Source organism: Aspergillus fijiensis (assembly GCF_003184825.1).
Source record: "Aspergillus fijiensis CBS 313.89 unplaced genomic scaffold BO72scaffold_4, whole genome shotgun sequence".
NCBI classification, from domain to species: Eukaryota; Fungi; Ascomycota; class Eurotiomycetes; order Eurotiales; family Aspergillaceae; genus Aspergillus; species Aspergillus fijiensis.
The window spans coordinates 99,481-119,234 of record NW_024468980.1 but is presented as its reverse complement, the minus strand read 5'-3'; the positions used below and the strand labels follow the sequence as shown (position 1 = coordinate 119,234).

Sequence of the window (19,754 nt, the reverse complement as noted above, 5' to 3'; positions counted from 1 at the left end):
TGGTTTTGTCTAGAAGACAGCTGCACCGAGAATAGTAACTAACCCTAGGGTTGGTGCATGGGGTTCAAGCATGCTATCTTTGATACTCATACGCAATGCTGCACGCCTTTGCCTCTGAGAATCCCTACTTCTTTTACACGTAGGGTAGGTATCCTCAAAACCTACTGCACCTGCAATACCTACTTGTGGAAGGCTCATGGTCATCAAACTGTCATTTGCGTTCGATGATCTGGTAGATAGCAAACAGACAACCCTTCAAGAATCATCACACCGAGTGAGGCATAGCCATCTTACTCTCAAACAACAGGACACATAAAGAGAGAAGAGCAACAGCACTATTGGAACCGGCTAAAGCAGACACAGACCATAGGACAGACAGCAACAGAAACACCCACCCCCCACCCAACCGTTAACCAGCCATCGAAGCAGCATTAGCCAGAACAGTTTAAACGAGAAAAAAACGCCCCGTGTCTAATAGAGCCAAGCTCAGCTGGAAGGGAACGCCGTAGATGCAACGAGCACAACAAGCACACAAAAGAAGGTTAACCGTAAATTCGTCTCTCATATGTGGTACATCAAATCCTTTTGCAGCGGGAGAGACATGGGACTCAGGGAGAGGCCACCGGTCCCATCTCTGAATCGCTTGCCATGACGGAGTTGTCCTCCCATTCTTCTGCAGAAAATGCATCAGATTCTGAGCGTTACTAGTGTTAGATGATGACATGGAGAGTTAATAAAAAATGACTACTTACCCGAAGCTACCTCCTCAGGCAGGCCCGCTAACACCTCCTCTAATGATGCAATGAATTCTAGACAGTCAGTGTCAGCATTGTAGATCATGTGTATACCGCGAGCTTTGACACACCATGTGCGCGACGGACTTCTTCTTGGTCCTCGTCGCTGGGACCGAAGTATGTGGCAAGGCAGTGATCAATAACCGTCCGAATGCATTCAAGACATTTGATGTCAACACCCGTACTGGATGCATGCTGACCCAGCTTGCGAAGTTTCTCAATGCTCGCAGCCACCAGCTCCTTAGCGACCTCTGCCTGACGCGTTTCCAAGTTCTCACCATTTCCATCTTGACCACTGAATACTGTCTGGCGTAAAACTTCCAAGGTCATGTTTCTCACAGCCCTTTCAGGGTAAATAAGCAATGTAGGGGCCCAGTCCGGAATCTTGTCTATGAGCTGCGTCATAAACCAATCCTCATCAAGCCCGATACGCTCGTTTTTGCTGGTCATGACGCTCGTGAAAAAGGTGAGATGCTCCTTCCCCCCGCTGTTGTTAATGGTCTCGATCCCTTTCGACACGTACTCAATCAAGCTAGCGATCCGGTCTTTGTCGGGGCTCTGACGGCAGAAAACCAATGTCGCCTCCAAGAAGGGAGTACAAGTTTCCGCAGGGGAGAGCCTCAGCCCTTCTTCCAACATTCTGCAGATGGGGTCGAGAAGGCCTGCGTCGGGCTCCGCATCAATAAACACACCAACTATTTTTCTGCAAGCTTGAGGACTGCTGTACTGCTGGAGAATCTTTTGCAGAACCAGTAATTCCTGTTTCATCCCCAATGGTCGAACGAGACCACTCTCCGTGATAGTGAGAGTGTACCTGCCATCCGACAGTATCCCCCGTCGATCGTCTGGATTTGGCGGCACGGTGAGATTAACATGTTCCAGCAGCGCCGCCAGAAGATCCATCATCTTCCGATGAGAGAACTTTCGGCCTTTCTCCAACAGCTTACAGTATGCCAGATAATGACGACGAAGTCGCTTCAGGTCCTCGTGGTCAAGCCACACGAGCTCCAGGCATTTCTGCAGAAACCCGCTGTTGAGGACTATTCCAGCCTCGTCCCCTCCAAAGCTGACGAGAAGAAGTAGGAGCTCGAAGTAGTCATCCCACGACCTGCCCACCGTATGAATCATGGTCCAGAGATCGTCCAGGGTGTTTACCAATGATTCAAACGCGTCCAAATATCTATTCAACCATCTCTCCTCTTCTTTGCTTCCAGCGTCGGCTCTTCGGTGAGCTTCTTGGAGTTTGGAAAGCGCACAGATGATTACCCTTACCATGCTGTTCCGGACAGCTACATGAGGGCTTTTCAGAATCAAATTGCGGACCGCCGACGGTTTTTCCAAGAGCCATTGCATGACCCTGAAAGCGGCTCGCGGACTATCATCGATGACTTTCAATATCTCACCTACAAATGTATCGAGATGAGAAAGGTCTCTAGTTCGGGACAACAGTTGTTCGAAGGTATCCAGAGCAACGGCGATCATTTGCCTGTCCAATTTCAACCTCTGCTCACGTCCAGGGTCCTCGGAGTCACGGAGCAAGGAGAGCATAAACCGAATAAAGAACGAGTGGCAAGGATCCAACAAACAGTATGTCCGTATAAATAGTTCGTTCTCCATGGTGATGTGGTTTGCAAGAGGGGTTGGCAATTGAACCCGTACTGAATGATGAGGCCTTGTAGGCTTATATGTCAATCTTGCTGATTCCATACTCGAAACGCGTTGATAAAAAAGCATGTAAGCGTTCCAAGCCTTGTTGAACCGCATCTGACCCATCGAAGAAGATCCAAGAGAGTCATTGATACCGCCAAAGCATTGATCTGGAATTTTGCCGTGATCGAACCGCATGACGTCCGAGTCATTAAATTCGACCCAGGACCCCCTGTTGTCCGCCGTAGGCCTCTCACGGATGAAGGAGTAGTAATGCCCAGACTCGGCAGTGCCGCTGTGTACCAGAACCCCAACCAGTTCGAACATATCCTCTCTGATATCTGCGCTTTGATCGGCAAGATATTCGACATTATAAGGACTCATGTCGATGCGCTCAGGGAATTTGAACTCGTCGTTGATTTTGCTTCGCATCATTGTCACCATGTCAAAGTCAAAGCGCTTCAAATGGAAGATGAGGTTGTCAGGTACATCTTTCAGACAAGCCCGTTTGACTGCGTCGACATGACGACCGCAGGATGTGCAAGAGTATTTGTTATCTCCCTGCATAATTTCTCCTTCGACGTAGGCCTGCAAGCTCTCTTCAAGGCTTGCTTTGCCCTTGATCTCGCACTGGATGGCGGAGAATGGCTCGAGACGCTCGGAAATATGGGGACATTCCTTGGACTTTATCTGCTGCACGAGCTGACCGCCGTAGAACGAGCGAAATTTCTTTTTCTGTTCCGGCCCCGGGATTTGAGCCTCCCATCGGTCAAATAACAGGTTGTAGAACTCATCGACGTCCATCTGAACGGTAACATCGATCGCTTCGTTGTCGTAAGTGCGGATGGTATCAACGAATCCCTGTGAGTCGACGCTTTTTTGCCACGTCTCTTGCATGTATGCGAACAATTTTTTCGTCTCATCAAGCAAGGTCTGTGAGCTCTCTGGATCTTCGAGCTCAAGCTGCATCATGAATTCACGGAAACCGACATTCATGAACAGTTGAGTAAGGAGAGAGTTCAAGTAGCAAGTGTTGGACAAGTTTTTGAGTCCTGCATAGCCCTCCGGCGAGCGAATCAGCTTGAAGCGATCAAAGCACCACGAAGGGGAGTATGTGTAATCCAGCGGGATGACATCCAGGAGACGATCCACCAGTTTAGAATAGTTGCTATCAATCTCGCTGAGCTGACAAAGGATAGAATACAGCTCCTGGCGGGTTTGTGTGTGCATGACTGGGATCTGGGGAACAATCGGGTCGTCTGACGGCAACGATAGGTCAGGGAAGAGGTACTTGTCGAAAAGTTGCTCAGCAAGATCGAAGGTGTCTATCGCGGTCTCCGTATTGTTCGCCAGATCGAGGCATGTTTTCAGCAGGCGACAGAAACCCAGAATCAGGTCGTCCACAAGCTCGCGACCAACAAACTCTTCGGTTTTATGACGTAGCATAATCTGACTCCACTCCTTGAGATACTGGCTGAATACCAAATCTTGCGGCGATTTTTCAGCGACAGAACGGAAAACTAAAAAGGCAACCTCAAAGAACTCGTGGGAGTGAGGCGCATGATCCAGGGTCCTAGGAAAGGCCTTGGTGAAAGCATCCCAGACCGTAGCTAAGATGTCCACACGGATAGGATTCCCAAAGTCCGAAGCGAGGTTCGACTCTTCATTTTCTGCGCGAGCAGGCTTGGCCTGCTTCTTCAGCAGCGATGAAGGACTGCAGACAACAGCTATATTCTCTGCGATGCCTTTCCGAATGGGCTGACGAGTTTCGTCCAACAAAAGCGAAATCAGAAGCGTGTCAAACTCTGTGCACTGTTTGACTGCGCCCCAGAAATTGAGATCACGCACAGAACCTTCGGTGATGATGGCGAATGAGTGGCATATCAACTTGAAGACACTAGTTTCTGGAATACGAGAGCATGGCAATCTTCGCGCGACGTCTATGCATTCAAGGAGTTTCCGGGATAACGCTGATGGATCTGAGATCAATGGTGTATGCGATGGTGTATCAGAAGCAGGAGCCGGTTGCACTAAGAGAGCGTAGAGTAGGCATTCGACGAGATGCGTGGCGAACATCAGCTTTGTAGCATTTTCTTCGAAAGTAACCGACATAGCAGGACGTGTTAAGGCGGAAACAAGAACTTTGATGCTATGAGACACATAGCCTTGATTCGGAGAGGACTGTGAAGCATATTTAGTGGCGTCCAGATAATAACAGGGAACGATTATTCGCCTCACCTCTAAAGCCTCCTCGCGCAGACATACAGAAAGCGCATGGACCGAGTATAAAAAGTAGTAGGGCTTGTCCATAGGAAACATGTCGTCTTCAGTCTTCTCAGTAGACTTTACCAGCTGTAAAACTCTCTCCTGTGGCGGAAACACGGTGAGGAAATCATAGATCTGTGACGAAGATTCAGTTAGAGCCGATGCTAGCTATATCCTGAGCAAAAGACCTACTTCTCGCGCTAGATGCTCCTCTATACCCAGAAGATCATAAAGGTCATCGAAATGCTTGAGCACTTCAGAATCCACCGAAGTCAAAGACTGGCGTCGTCCGGTAAGTGCTACTTCTCGACTTTCTGGGTCTCGACGAACAATCAGGAGGCCAGTTCCGAGCTTCAGATCCCGCAAGGTGATGTCGGGTTTCTCAAAGAGATCAATCCGCTGGCCTCCAAATATAGTATTCAGCTTGGTGAAGCCTGTCACACGTACTAGAGCTTCAACGAGCTCCGCAGCGGTTGATAGATCCCCAATCTGCAATGAGTTTACCTTGGTTTGAGTACCACCGTTGAAAGCTTGATAGCGAATATTGATTAATTCACCATTGATGACCTTAGTTGGCAGATCGAGGGACGCTGAGTTCTGAGGGGGGCTGTATTGAGGGCGGCTTCTCAAACCTTGGAGAAATTGGCGCAGGAAAAGCAAGGAACGGCTGAATCTTAGCTCTTCCGGGTGGACACTAGACTCAGATGCGGTGCCCGTCGACTCCCCCATGGGCCGGTCACTGTGTGCATGTGCAGGGCGCAGATTAGAAGCAGCTGTTTTGAGCTGTTCGACACAGCGATCGACCAGCGCAATGTGAGTGGCTTCAACTGCGGAGCGAGGGGAGCGATTGATCACACTATGATCAAGGTATACTTCGATGGCGTAGCTGGTCGCGTCTGTTTCAATGGTGCCAGGCGGCGCAGTCAGAATCATGTTCCAGATTCGGTCCATACCCGGAATGGTCACGACTTCATTCTCGCCAGCAACTGGTGGAGGACGGAAGCGAATCTCATAGTTGACGGCATGTTTTGCAAAGTAGAGGATTTCTTGCGAGTAGTCCTCAGAAGGCGAAAGCTTTGGCAGATACTCGGAGAGGCATCGCTCGATGAAAGGGTTCGCTTGTGCGACACATCGTGTTAGAGTACATAACCTGTCCCAGAGAACTCGTCTACCTTGCTGCACGAGCGACTTGGACATCAAGATCTCACGCCACAGGATATCGCTTAGATCTGGTGTTATAAACTCCGGGACGCTATCGATGATGCGAGACAGCAGGTGTATGCGCGAGAGAAACCCATTCCAAGAGAAAGTATCCTCGATATCGATTTGCTGGTCGGCCACTGCTTTCGTAAGCTCGGCTATCACCAAGCGCGTCAAATCAAAATCCTCGGCAAGCTTGCGGATGCTCGGAGTGTCATTATTTGCGAGAAGAGCATTCAGGGCCTGAATACTGCCAGCCGTAAATTCGTTCATCTCGGCCAAATCTTGGACGCAAAGTTCGTAGGTTTCCATTTTGTCAGACTCACTCAAACCAATGTCCATAAAAGCACTCAGTTGGTGGGCCGCAAATTTCTGGAGCTGGGCCTTGTGGTCCACGGACAGCTCGTCAGTGGCAGCACTCTCCCGAATGAGGCGCACACAAAGGCGTAACGGAATAGCATCCACATGTCCTAAGAGCTCGTGGCGATACCGTTCACTGTGTTTCTCGCGCATATGGAATAGCAACTGTTCACAGAATTCGATCATTCGCGCATCGAAGCGAGCCAACGGGAGTTCCAAGAGCTTAGAGCAAAGGTAAAGCAACGTAGGCGACGTGGATACGTGCATATGAAAAGTTCTCGACAGCATTCCCAATATCTCAGACACCGCTCGTGAATCCGGGCTCTCCGTTACCGTCCTCCATATCGTGTCGGTATCAGCGTCGGTATACGTGGACGTGACCACCAAAAATCCGATGACGTTCCCACTTCTGCTGATCAGCTGCGGATGCGAATCGATGCCAACAATATATTCCACCATACGGTTCCGCCTCAGGAAATCCACCAGGTATTGAACAACTGGGTGATCGACTCCATCGGGGCTTTGCTGAATATGCTGCCGAAAGACAGTGACAAGGTCGACTTGCATCGTTTCCATGCCGTACACTCTGAGTTCCATCCGCCCGTCCATGATATGCTTCCTCAGTACAGCAAATTTCCAACCATAATAGACAACGAAAGCCCGAGCTTCAAGTGGGATATCAGGTGGGATGTCAGCAGGAATCTGTATGCAGAGATCATCCACAATCTGATCCGACCATTCTCGACTCCAAAGGCAGAAGTTAAGATATGTGTGCGAGACAGCGCGAAGCATTGGGTCACTGGTTTCGCTGGACAACCAAGAAGACTTCTTGGTGATGTGAAATTGATACTTGTCGTCAAAAGCTCGAACCAAAGGGTAGAGCGCCTTGAGGGTACGGCTGTAGACGGGGGAATTGATCAGTACTTCGTCAACCCCGCACTTGCGTCGCTCGACGCCCGACTCTACTAGGTTATTCACGATGTCGAGGACTAAGATCAAGGCCTGTGAGAGGTATGGCCACTGAGTTACCAAGCTCGTGAGGCAAGCCGCGAACTCGGACAGTCGCTTAACGATGTCATATGGAGGCGAGGCGAGTTTATCGTTGATACGTGTGATCATATTAGGGACTTCAATGCCAAAGGACTTCTCCATAGCACGGAAGAAAGGGATAAGATTGATCTGCAGTATCCATCCTAGCGACGGCAAATAACCTTTGGACAACAGTTCTGATGGCTGCAAATTCGGGTCCTTGACCGCCTGGTTCAGAAGCAGGGTATCGAGACGAACAATGTGGAGGGCCAGCTGGGCATAGTTGAGGATGAATTCTTCCAAGCAAGCCCACAGAGCCTCGCCTTGCTCCGGTACAAGCACCTGACTGCACAGGTATTAGTGTTGATCCAAGGTTGTGATCGGGCCGTCTTGAGGAGTCACGAAGACAAGAGGGCCTACTCACATTCGGCGTAGCAAGCCATTCATCATGCTTGGTACCTCTTCCCAAGCATCGCGGTCCTCTACTAAGACTGCATATGTTAAAGAGTTGAGGTTGTTCACCACATCGTCCAGCCACGTCTTCACGGCGTTGAAGATTGTGGTGTCGAGGTCCGAGCCTGCAGGCGAATTCAGTTTGAGTTTCTTTTCCACTCAAGCCCAGGCGAGAGCCGTACCTTTCTCAAGGGCCACGCTAATCTCTTCCATGCTCTCGCGCGACTCTGTTCCCGGACGAAGCTTCGGAAATGTATCTATCAAAGACAGATGGTCGTGAAGCTGTACAAGCTCCGGGGTTGCCGGTTCTCGCAGTGCCTCCCCTAGCGGCTTCCAACTCGACGTATTGGGATCCTGGTCCATATCTTCTAGATCTGCCACCTCGATTTCCGGACTCTGCGCAGGCGACGACGACAGAGATATTGCCGCGGGAGCTTCGACACCGGCCCCATCGGTGGGAGCCGTTGGTTGGCTGGGACCGGCCTGTTTTGTCGGCGAATCGCTAGGAGCAGAAGCCATGGTTTCGGAGATTGGAGACTTCACGTTGATGGTCACTCGACTGGCCGGACGAGACGACGGGGAAGCTTCCTCGCCCAAAGTGGCAGGAGCATCGGTGATGTGGTTGGGAACTTGAGAAGCGGAAGTGTCGTTGGAAACGGACCAGGAATCACATGCTCCACTTCCACTGTCGAGACGGGGACGTTTTCGCGTAGAGTGAGGGTCGTTATCTTCCATGGAATCACCAAAGGGACGCGTCGTATCGGCTGGGGTAGTGTCGGGCGGGGTGCTAGAGGTCTCTAGCGGGGCAGCTGCCATAGCATTTTTCTTAGCTTGGTGGATGGAGGGAAAAGGTTAAGTAAGGTGGGGGTGGGAGGAAGTGTAGTGAAATGGATCGACTAGAGGTGAAGAATGAGGTTGGGAGGGAAAATCAAGAAGCTGATAAGAAATAGATTATGGTATGGCTGAAGAGACTCCTTAGAATATGAGCACCAAAGGAGTGGATGGGGAAGTAAGGTAAGGTTGAGCTTAGTTGGTGTAGATTAGAGAAGCGGAATAAAACGAGGAACCAACTTTTGTTCTTTGGATAGAAGGGAGGATGGAAAGCAGGCAGCTATCAGTTAAGTAGCTGATTCAGTTGACCCATTCAAGCCACAAAAGGTAGGATGACTGCTTTTTCTTCCCGAAGAACCGGAAGTAAGATGGGAGGGGGAAGAGCGAGAAAGGAGGAGGGGGGAGAGAGAGAGAAGGTGTATGAAGGTAGTTAGGTAGGTAGATAGGTTGAATAACAAGACAGGTAAGGTAAGGAAAACGCGACAAGTTGAATGGTGAATGCAGAGTGGAGGAAGTGAAAGGCGGAAGAAGTGAGCAGCAGTAGACTAGCAGCAGCAGTAGCAGCAGCTCTGACGTTGCGGTGGAGCCGCGATTCGGGGGGGTAAGAAAGAGTTCTGGCCAACGGCAGTCCCGCCAGTTGACATTATCTGTCCTCTGGTTTAATGCAATCATCACTATTGATTAATTCGGAGGAGAAACATTTGGCCTAACTATAAATTCATTATTCCATACTAGCTCATTTAAGCATGACATCAAATGTTGCTGGGCTATGAGTGTTAATAACCTATGTTCCTAGGATTTCCTACGTAGTAAACCCAGTGGAAGGCCCCCTGATCCCGGAAATCCCATGCCATTAAATCAGTTTCTCGTCATGAACCAAACCTCACCAAACTTCCCTTTCAAAGTGATCATGCAATATTTATTGTCATTCTGTCTCCATTAATCAATCCTTTCCTACGATGGAGACCTCTCCAGCAGCTCTTGGAATGAGAATCCCTGTCCCTGATCAACCTGAAGCCAAGCGTAATAGACTGAAAGTGTCATGCAGAGAGAGTCCAAAGGAAAAGCATTAGATTCTAGGCTAGGGGCGATGCAGTTCTAGGGCCAACACACTTGACACACAGCTCACAGGTCAGGCACAGCTAAAAAGCCCCCGTGAAGCTTAAATTGAACCCATACTCCACTTGACTCTTTGATCCTTAGCGCGGGGTAACTAGCTTTACCTTCCCTAGACTATTTTAATACTTACGTAGTCTATCGCCTCGCTTGCTGCATGGTCCCGGAGAAGGACCGTTAAACCGGTCCCCACCAGACCGTCGATCGTCGCAAAACATATCATATCCCCCCACTTAATCCCTAGGAATGCTGGTGCCGTCTAGGCTATTCCTCAGTGTGCAGTCTGCATTGTCTAATCATCTACTGACAGTGGCAAATTCTGTAGTACTCATAACACCCGTCCCAGCCGAATGCTCAACATTGACCGTAAGATCCCAACTCACACTAATGGCAATGTACATACCGTACTGTACAGTCTGGAAACAATTACAATGTGAGGGAGATTCACTCGCTCATGGCAGTCTCAATCTTGCGAATCACTCTCGCCGGATTGCCCACAGCTAAGTGAAAAGCAGGCACATCCTACGATCAGCTCACGTCAGCATTGTTCGGCCTCATTCATTCTCATTAATTCCTTCCAAAACCCACCTTGTTGACCACACTGCCGGCTCCGATAACTGCCCCCTTCCCGATAGTCACTCCAGGCAAGACCGTCACGTTGCCTGCTAGCCAGCAGTCCTCTCCAATGTGGATTTCTTTTCCGATCTGAGGACCCTTGAAGCCATTCCGCTCAACTGGGTCTAGCGGATGCGTGCCGCTGTACAAACTGACCCGAGGGCCAATCAATGTGCGCGCCCCGATTGTTATTGAACTGGTGTCGATGATGACTGCATCGAAGTTGATAAAGGCACCCTCCCCCACTTTCAAGTTGTGTCCATAGTCGATTCGAAAGGGAGGTTCAATCCAAGGGTAATGTTCTAGCTGGATACCATCGTCTAGAGGGTCCTCTTGAGGTGGAGGCAGAGGGGTCTGGTCGTTCAGAATGCTGGTGATATCAGCAAAGCTTGGATGGCAGGCGATCGGATCGTGGTGGAGCTAGAGATAAGATATGCCTGGTAGCCCGTTGGTACTTACTCTTTCCAGAGCTCCAACATTTGCCGTCGAGAGACTTCGCCCGCATTATTGAAACGGCGACATGCACGTTGACACCGGGCCCGCGCAGCTACAAGTTCAGCGACGGACATAGAGTCAGACTGTTCTTGCTGCATCGACTCATGGCTATTGGAGAGGCAATATGATTGCTTGCTGTCGCTCGTTGTTAGAGACGAGGCTTGCTCGTATCCTCTTGTTGCCTGCGTTGACTTGGGTGGACTTGGGGCCGGGAAGAAGGGTAGAGTGAGCATATGCCCAATGGGTGGCGAAAGAGGCGCTTGGATCATTGGGATAGACATGGGTCTTTGTGTAATCGTGGATGGAGGCGAGATGCTCTGGAAATATTCTATGATTATGCCTTTTATGTTTGAAAGGGTGTCACATATATATCAATTTTCGCGAGAAAGGCGTCATAGGCTGACGCTAGCTGGATTCGATATCGTAGTGAGAAGGCCACTTCTATGGCAGGCCATGCGATATATTATGCTCTGACCATGATGAAATAACACGCAGAGTGGCAGTTTCATAAGGTATGCTAAGTGTCATGATATCATTTTTAGTATCACTAAATGCGTAGACCTGGGGAGGATGATACCCCTTTCGGTGTATGGCAGTCCGCTTTGAGTCCAGTACATAGACAGTCTGATGGCATCTTGGAGATCGGTATCTGTACCTGATTCTTCTGGGACCGATCGTCTGTCAATATTGCTAGCTCAGCGATCCAGAGCTATGTACAAGAGCCTTTCGATCGCAGCCCTGCGTGCAGGGCCATGTGTATTGATGAGTATGATGTTTGGAGTGTTAATAAATCCAAGGTCGAACAGCTAGAGGGATATGCACATATCCTCATTGAGTACTCCGTAGCTCGAGAAGAAGCCCGCGTCAGACCGTGAGTGGCTACTCCGGCTCGTTTTATTGACTCCCAAGCTGCATTCCATTGACACACCAGCACGAGTAAATGTCCATGAGCGTTGAAGACAGCCTCGCGCTCGTGATGGAACCGCAAACAAAGGAAAGTTCTTGAAAGAGTTCGTGATTGAGTGCGAACTGTAAGACCGCCCTACAGCAACGGACCAGAGTTCCCGACCAATCATCACCCGTGCAGGGCCACCTTATGTAAGACCAGCGAGCAACACCATGGAATCAGCGCGGCGCGGAGGTAGAGAGAGTCCCGATGGAGGGAAACGAAGCATCAACAACAACAATCTTTGTTGTCCTCCACGCCCGTTGCGCTGCGATTGTTCTCGCTCACTCTCAGCAGTCCGCTCGTTCGACCAACAGTCTTTGTCGCATCATGCTCAGACACTAGCAAAACCATAACAAAACCCCCACCTCACCCTCCTAAAGCAATGCATCACCGACATCACCACAACCACCACCACTAAACACCATACCCAACTTACAACAACAAGGACAACCACCACCACCTAAACCCCCCCCCCCCTAATCGTCAAAATGAGCAGCACACCACCAGCGACCACGACCCCGATCTTCCTCACAACGCCCCAATACCGCGCCTACCAACCCTCGCAGCCGTCGACCCCATCCGCAGCTGCACCCGCAAATGCATCCGCACCCCCATCCGCATCCCCCTCACCCTCACCACCAATACCGCCCCTCGACCCCTCCAACCTCCCCACGGGCACCAAATCCCTCTCGGGAATCTCCCTCCGCGCCTTCCTGCTCGGCACCACCCTGGGCCTCACCACAAGCCTAACCCTCTACCTCCTCCTCCTGACCACCACCCGACTCTGGCGCCTACCCTTCTTCCTCGCCAGCCTCAGCCTCTTTCACTTCTTGGAATACTACACCACCGCAACCTACAACCCGCGCTTCGCCGACACCACCGCCTTCCTTCTGACCTCCAACGGCTGGGCCTACAACGTCGCGCACGGGTCCGCGCTCCTCGAATGCCTACTCACCAACACCCTAGCCCCGGCGACCTACCACCAGGGCCAGCACCAGGGCCAGGTCCTGGACCTCTTGTCCCGAATGGGGATCTACACCTCCGAAAGCACGTCCGAGTTCCATGAATACCGCCCCCGATTCCCCCTCGGCGTCGTCCTCGGCCTCACCCTCGTGGTCCTCGGCCAGACCATCCGCTCCGTCGCCATGGCCCAGGCCGGCAGCAGCTTCAACCACACGGTGCAGGTGGCCCGCCGCGACGACCACCGCCTGATCACCCACGGCGTCTACCGCGTGCTGCGCCACCCGTCCTACTTCGGCTTCTTTTGGTGGGGCATCGGCACCCAGCTCGTCCTGGGGAACGTCGCCTGTCTCGTCGGGTATGCCCTGGTCCTGTGGCGGTTCTTCCGGCTGCGCGTGAGGAGTATGTTTCCCCCCCTCCCTTCACATCCCACACGTATTCTGTTGAGGGTTGGATTTCTTTCAGGATGTTGAAGTCGGGCTAATTTGAAATTTTTTGTGTCTAGGAGAGGAGAATTACCTCTGTGCTTTCTTCGGGGATCAGTATCGGGAGTATAGGAAGAGGAGTTGGGTGGGGATTCCGTTTGTTTGAATTCTGGGCGGTAAAACCTTTCTTGACAATCGGGGAAGGGTAATGGCTGTATGTTGTGGGGATTTGGGGATTTGGGGCATGGTAGATATGGGAGTCGGGGTGTTGATATCTGTCATCTGGTTATTGGTTCCCCATTTCATTACTTGAGGTTTAATACGTACTGTACATTCTAATCTACCAGAGATCTATTGTATCAACGAGACACGAGCTATGGCTCCCAATAAATGTATTCACAGTTTATGTTCAACAGTCGCGTGAAGGGTATCAAATATCCCAAAGCAAAAGCAAAAGCAACTCCAGACGCCTTTGCGCTCAAGCTCATTGCACAACAAACGTCAGCATGCATGCATCCATCTCCCTTCTGTATATACAATCCGTAAAGAACGCGGGCAGCTCAGAGCTTACTCTCCCTCGCAACACTTCCAAGGGCGCCACTCATCATGAACGCCCCTTCAGCCTCCGCCCCCGCCCCGGCCTCTCCCTCCACAGTCGCAGCAGTCACCGAGTCACTCAGATCGGCGGCCCCATAAAGCACCATCTCGCGCCCGCCCCGCGTGCTCCACCACGTCACGCAGAAATGGGCGCGCTCCACGTCCATCTCGCCGTTGCTCAGGGCCCCCCAGAACCGCTCCACGCAGAGCTTGTGCATGTCCGGCGCGCGAATCGCGGTCAGCAGCTGCGCCGTGAGGGGAAGCCAGTCCTCCAGCTCGTCCACGTGCAGGAAACAGAGACTGTCGATCAGAGCCAGCGTGAGGGCCGCCTGCTCGGTCACGGGCGGCGGGGCGTTGAGCTCGGAACCCCCTTCGTCAGCGTCGCCTGGCGCCGGCTGCGGGAGAAGTTTGTCGGAGGTGGCGTGCAGGGCTCGGTCGTAGAGAACCTCCAAGAGGACAGACAGGAAAAGGGGCTGGCTGTTGGCGATCGGAGAAGGGGGTGCCGTGACTTGGATGACGGTTTTGAAGGCGAGGCGGAATTGACGGGCAGAGAGGTTGTCGGGGAATACCTATGAGCAGTTGGTTAATCGAGTAGTTTACTAGCAGCAGAGACGGAGTGGCTCACGGCAAAAAGATTGTCGATGTAGAAGGGTAGGTGTTTGGCTGCAATAGTTGCGTTGCCGGGGATGGCGAAAACAGCTAACACCACACTGTGGGCAGCTTCGAAAATCTCGAGCAGATGGTTGTTGCCGCCTGCCGGAAGATACGGCGTGGCAGCAGCGATGAGCAGCTCCTCGCTGAACGTGGAAGACAAGACGGGAGTAAACAGCTCGGAAGTATTGAGGAAGAAGAGATCCAAGCATCTTTCCACCGGATGGGCAGGGATTTGACCCAGCTCACTGGGTTTGATGCTTCGAAGGAAGTTCTCTGTCAAGTCAGGGTATTGCGCAAGGATATCCACCGCAGTCAAGGTCACAAACACATGCTGCGATGAAGCATTCTGACCAATGCGAGACGAGATGAAATAGAGGTTGCGAAGTATGTGTAGAGCTTGCATGGACAGGAACGGCGCACCTAGTAGAGGTTAGTATTGCGATTCAGCACGAGATTCCAACGGAGTCACTCACTTTGATGAGCAGCCAGTATATGGTCATTGAGAACCCTTCCAAGAACAGCCCGAAGAACAATCACGATCGAATACAAGCAGTTGCGAAGCAGTTTCCAGAGCCCCGGAATTGTGCTCTTTAGCGACTCCGGATCCAGGAATTCCGCCTCTTCAGCCCGATCGACTTCCGACAGTTTGTTCTGACGCCACTGAACCATCAACGTCCGCACAAAGTCCGTGATCTGATCCATGGATCGTGCGACTAACCCTGGATCTTGAACATTCTCAACCGCGTGGGCAATGAGTCGGGACAGAGGGCCCAAGGCAGACACGAGCGGACTCGATGAAATTGCCGACACGCGAAGAAAGGTATCGGATTGTGGCGACCACTGAAACCGTTTCCCAGGCGCTTCAACAACATCCTTGTCAACGGTCCCAAGAAAGTACCCTCCTTCAAGGCCTTCCGGCGATGCGAACGTCGCATTGACCATAACTGGCAATAGGCGATCGTAGTCCAGCCTGCTTTTCTCGTAGTCGGATATGAGCTCGAAGGTATAGTTCAGCACCATGGTGATGCACCGACCATCAACCTCATTCTGGGGATCTAACTCCTCGAGAGCAAATTGAGCGGCCGTCACGAGAGCGGACTCAAGCTTCCTCCGGACCTGCGATGGCAGACCCTGTCTGTTTTGGCCTTCGAAGCCCAGTAGAATCCCGCCAATCAGAATAACATGTCGCCATCGCGGCGACTTGTCGTCCGCTCCGTTGACTACCGCCTTAACCCAATCTTCGCGCTCAATCTTCCGAGGCTTCATGTACGAGACTCTAATATCCTCCGATTCTTCATTTTGCAGAAGTGCAATGGCGGCAGTGTTGAAGACGCTGAGGATCTTTCGACATGCAAGAAGATCGACAGGACCATGCCACAAGGCCGGGGCGGCTAGCAGATTTGATGCAAGCAGGGTGATATTCAATGGGTTTCCGAGCACATATAAGAGGCTCGTTGCCGTCGGAAGCAAGCTGGCAGATAAGGCAGTCAGTGGATGTTATGAGGCCGTCGCCGGGTGCAGTCTGACGTACGCGAGGACATCATGCAAATCAGACGAGGTCTGAAGCGACCGCAGAAGAGCACCCAAGGAGCGCTCTGTTGCCATCTTGGGGGCTGGGAAGTATAGTTGTGTCCGACAAAAGGGACATGAGCTGCTGAAGAAGACGTCCTTAGGAAGAGAGGGAGAGATAAGACGGAAGAGGGCCGCGGCGATGTTACCGCGGAGAACCCCAGATCACCTGCCGAGGTTAAGAGTGGTATATTTCCATCGTTTATCGCAAACAGTGCAAACAAGCTTGCAGCAACTGCCAGCCACCATCGGCCGTTGCGGATCTTATCAGTTGCTCCCTCCTTCTCCTTTAACCCCATTCCAAGTGAATGCATTCCATCGTCTAGCTGGTATTATGGTTTTGTCATCTGATCACCAAGCTGTATAGTTTCTTTCAATCTGCGAAAACAAGGAACTCTGTCTTGTGGTCAGATGGCCAATAATCGTGTGCCGATCAACTACCAGACGCCGGCATTCCCCTCCCTCTATGAGCTACTACCGGCGAGCGAGTCCCGAGCTAATTACCTCTACTATACACGGGACATCTGGCGATTCACCTTCTATTGGACCTTTATCTTCTATGGAGGTAGTCATCTCTTAGTTGCAGCATGGGCAGTGGCAATGCAATGTCGAAGTTGGAAAGCTTGTCTAGCTGTGCCCGCATTCTACCTGGCCATTGGGGGCATAGAGGCGCTCCTGGCTGGGAGTATTGTTGGTCTAGTGTGAGTATATAAAGTCTATGCTCTCGCTGCTGAATATACTTACTAAGAATGGAACAGTCTCGGCGCTGTCTACGAGGCAGGTAATTTCAGAATGTCCACATGGATCCCCCTTCTATGGGGTGGTATTAATGTCTTGGTCCTCATTCTATCGAGCTTCCCAATGCCAGGTGGTCTATGAAGAGAACAGATCAAGGGTCAAGGTGCCTTCATGATGCTCAGTCAAATACAGACATGCCCGGTTCCCTGCAGGCCATGGGTTCAAGGCATGCTATTTATGCCTAGTGATGTATCCGAGTCTCACCGGTCTCTCGAGGGCTACAGAAAAAAGCATTGGCGCAACATGTGTGTATATCACATGGCGAATTACCAACACACTATGGTGCCAGACCTCCAGGACAACATCTATCAGTTCATGAGAGCTATCTTCCGTACCCATTGTCGGGTGCACCGCCACCACCCAAGCCGGGTAGACCTCCAGGCATGCCGCCATGGTTCGGTGGGGGGAAATTTGGTAATGGGATACCTTGGGACATAAGCTGCTTCTGAAGCTCCGCAAGATCGGCGTTTGATGGTGGAGGTCCCGGCATAGCGGGGTGCATCGGGTAGCCGGGAAATCCGGTTGTTGGGGGGAAGTTGTTCGGCGGGGGCGGTGGCTGGGTAGATAGATATTGCGCCAGACGGCTAGGATCCATTGGAGGCATTGATGCAGGATAGCCAGGCTGTGGTAGAGGCTGAGGAACGCCAATTCCTGGCAACAATGAGCCGAAACCATCCGGCTGAGGCACACCGCCGGGCTGTGCCTGGATCCCTGGAAGGCCTTGGGGTCCAGAAGTTTTCTTCTGATCAACCAGACCCTCAGCCTCATCCTGCAGCTCTTGCTCCTCCTCCTCACGCATCTGTCGTCTCCCAAACCCGCGACTCCATGTCCCTTGCGCCTCTGCCGCCTCTTCGCCAATATGGAATCTGTCTTTCATGTAACTCGTTTCTCCCGGCCTAGCGCGAGACCAGAACCGGGTGAAATTATCCTTCGAGCCCGAGGCAAGAATGTGACCAAGAGGGTGCCAATCGAGTGACCAGATAGTAGCCCCATGTGCGTACTGTACCCGATGAGCGGGGTATATGACTTGTGCAGGTGTGTTGGCGGGGTCCGGACTGTCGTACGGAGCAATCGTAGGTATTTGGCCAGCTGGCAGATTAGGCTCGTCGAGTAGGTAATGATACAATGAACCGTCCTCGCTGCCCGTGGAGATGAGGGAACTGTGAACGGGATGCCATGTGAGAGAGGAAATTGGCTTTTCATGACCGCGCAAGATGCAAATATCACGCATCATGCGCAAGTCAAAAACTCTTGCCGTCTGATCACGCGACGAAGTGGCAAGCAGATTGCTATTGACGCGCGAGAAGCGTGTCGTTGTGACCGTATTCTTGTGGCTATGAAGGGTTGTCAAGCATCTTGTCGTTCGAGGATCCCAGAACTTGACCTGGTGATCTTTGGAGCCGGAAACGAGCAGCCCCTTCGTGGGATGCCAGTCGCATGATTTCACATCCCAATTGTGCCCCGTCAAGACAGTGTCGCAAGTCCTTTGGGTGAAGTCGAAGATCTTGAGGGTGGTGTCGTCGGAAGCCGAAAGGAACTTGGTGTCGCTTGGAGACCACGCCAGATCTCGTACGGCGTCGTGGTGTGCATCATCAATCGTCTCGACGTTGTTGAAATTGGGCCGCCAATACTTCACATCGCCCTTCTGCCCACCCGAGATCAACCAGTCATGGCTGTGAGACCACGCCAGTGAAGTGACACCCGCTTGTAATTGGTCATAATGCGCCTGTACATCCCATCAGCAAATGTCGAACTTGCAGACTGCGTATAATCAGCAATCGGCGATACGCACGTCCATGACCGTTTCGAAGTTAAATGCAGTTCCGTTCCACAGCATGAATTCTCCGGTGTGCCCACCCGTCAACAGACGCCTTCCCTCGGGCGTCCATCTTACAACTGTGATCGGCTTCTTGGACTTTCCGATAGATTGGTGCAAGTGTCGGACGGGAATTGTGTCAGCGGGGTTGTGGATTCGTGCCAACGGTGGTAGCATCTAGAGACAAAGGAACCGCGAGCATATTAGTTGATTGAACTCAAACCTGCTGGAAAATTGCGACTCACATCGATCACGTAGCTTGCACTGGGTCTTTCAACCTCCATGCGATGGCCTCCCTTGTACCGAGGCTGTCGTGTGCGCATCCATTGTACCAGTGAAGAGCCATAGTCGGTTACCAGTCCTAAAATTGGGCGGCGGTTAAGAAGGCCTTCGCGACGGGCAACGGATGAGAAAAACAAAACGTACTTGGTCGTCGCGGTCCCACAATGTTGCCTTCGTAGGATTTGGGAGGTCTTCCAAAGGGCTGGGAGTCTCCAGCAGAGTCATCGTAATAAGCCATTGCTAAGCAGTGGAGAGGTCGAGATAATCGGAGCTATGGATCGTTGGGGTGACAGTGTAAGGCAGGGAAACAGGATGACGGAAAGATGGGCGAGACAGTCGTCGCAAGCATGGAAGAAGGCCGAATACGAAGACGCGCAGGAAGCCAGACCTCAACCAAAGTGGCAAGATCCCAGCTAGAACTGTCCCAACATGTCGTGCATGCAGTAGCTTTAATTAATTGTTCGTAATAAAGAAGTAAAGAAGGAAAATTAGTGTTTGTCCTCCAGGCTGACTGGCTGGTTGGAGCAGTTGGGTGTTTGGAGGGAGTTGGACGGTGAATAATGAATGAACTAAACCTACTTTGGGGGAAGGGGCGGCGGCGGCGCGGCAGAAAGCATCATTGGCCGGGGATAGGAAATAGAGGAGGGCAACTGGCCAGACTCCAGACGGGTACGAAGTAACTACTGTTACCTCCTACGTAGTAACTTAGTTAGTACTGTACCTTATGCTGCTGCTGCTGCCAACTACGCCGGCGGAGTACGTAGCTTTCTTGGAAACCCCCCGGTCTCCTTTCTAACTCTGTAGCCCCAAGGTTGCAGCACGTTGCCCTGTCAGATTAAGCAGCTATAATAACGGTCTTTTTGCAACAAACTAAAAAGCTGCTTTGATTAACCTGCTGG

General features: G+C 51.6%; 5 protein-coding genes across 5 annotated transcripts; 2 read left to right on the top strand and 3 right to left on the bottom strand.

Moving 5' to 3' along the window:
- Positions 1 to 462: 462 nt before the first annotated feature.
- Positions 463 to 8,721, bottom strand: BO72DRAFT_176045 (putative ubiquitin C-terminal hydrolase). Its single transcript, XM_040939427.1, has 7 exons — positions 7,931 to 8,721; positions 7,720 to 7,873; positions 4,899 to 7,641; positions 4,680 to 4,841; positions 866 to 4,622; positions 753 to 809; positions 463 to 673 (listed from the first exon to the last, which is right to left on the bottom strand). Exons 1-7 carry the CDS (start codon positions 8,562 to 8,564, stop codon positions 609 to 611), a joined length of 7,572 nt encoding a protein of 2,523 aa, XP_040805664.1. The 5' UTR covers positions 8,565 to 8,721; the 3' UTR covers positions 463 to 608.
- A 3,475-nt stretch (positions 8,722 to 12,196) lies between these two features.
- BO72DRAFT_420325 (protein-S-isoprenylcysteine carboxyl O-methyltransferase) lies at positions 12,197 to 13,503 on the top strand. The gene is made up of 2 exons (XM_040942709.1): positions 12,197 to 13,116; positions 13,220 to 13,503. Exons 1-2 carry the CDS (start codon positions 12,243 to 12,245, stop codon positions 13,303 to 13,305), a joined length of 960 nt encoding a protein of 319 aa, XP_040805663.1. The 5' UTR covers positions 12,197 to 12,242; the 3' UTR covers positions 13,306 to 13,503.
- A 16-nt stretch (positions 13,504 to 13,519) lies between these two features.
- On the bottom strand, positions 13,520 to 16,103 carry pex8 (putative peroxisomal membrane protein Pex17). The gene is made up of 4 exons (XM_040947756.1): positions 15,922 to 16,103; positions 14,864 to 15,861; positions 14,362 to 14,810; positions 13,520 to 14,305 (listed from the first exon to the last, which is right to left on the bottom strand). The coding sequence occupies exons 1-4, from the start codon at positions 15,993 to 15,995 to the stop codon at positions 13,700 to 13,702; spliced, it is 2,127 nt and encodes a 708-aa protein (XP_040805662.1). The 5' UTR covers positions 15,996 to 16,103; the 3' UTR covers positions 13,520 to 13,699.
- Positions 16,104 to 16,370: 267 nt separating this feature from the next.
- Positions 16,371 to 16,838, top strand: BO72DRAFT_368144 (uncharacterized protein; the record flags this gene model as incomplete). Its single annotated transcript, XM_040940874.1, has 2 exons — positions 16,371 to 16,660; positions 16,718 to 16,838. The coding sequence occupies 2 exons, from the start codon at positions 16,371 to 16,373 to the stop codon at positions 16,836 to 16,838; spliced, it is 411 nt and encodes a 136-aa protein (XP_040805661.1).
- BO72DRAFT_395394 (WD repeat protein) lies at positions 16,767 to 19,375 on the bottom strand. Its single transcript, XM_040941993.1, has 4 exons — positions 19,000 to 19,375; positions 18,819 to 18,934; positions 18,550 to 18,750; positions 16,767 to 18,483 (listed from the first exon to the last, which is right to left on the bottom strand). The coding sequence occupies exons 1-4, from the start codon at positions 19,091 to 19,093 to the stop codon at positions 17,080 to 17,082; spliced, it is 1,815 nt and encodes a 604-aa protein (XP_040805660.1). The 5' UTR covers positions 19,094 to 19,375; the 3' UTR covers positions 16,767 to 17,079.
- Positions 19,376 to 19,754: the final 379 nt, after the last annotated feature.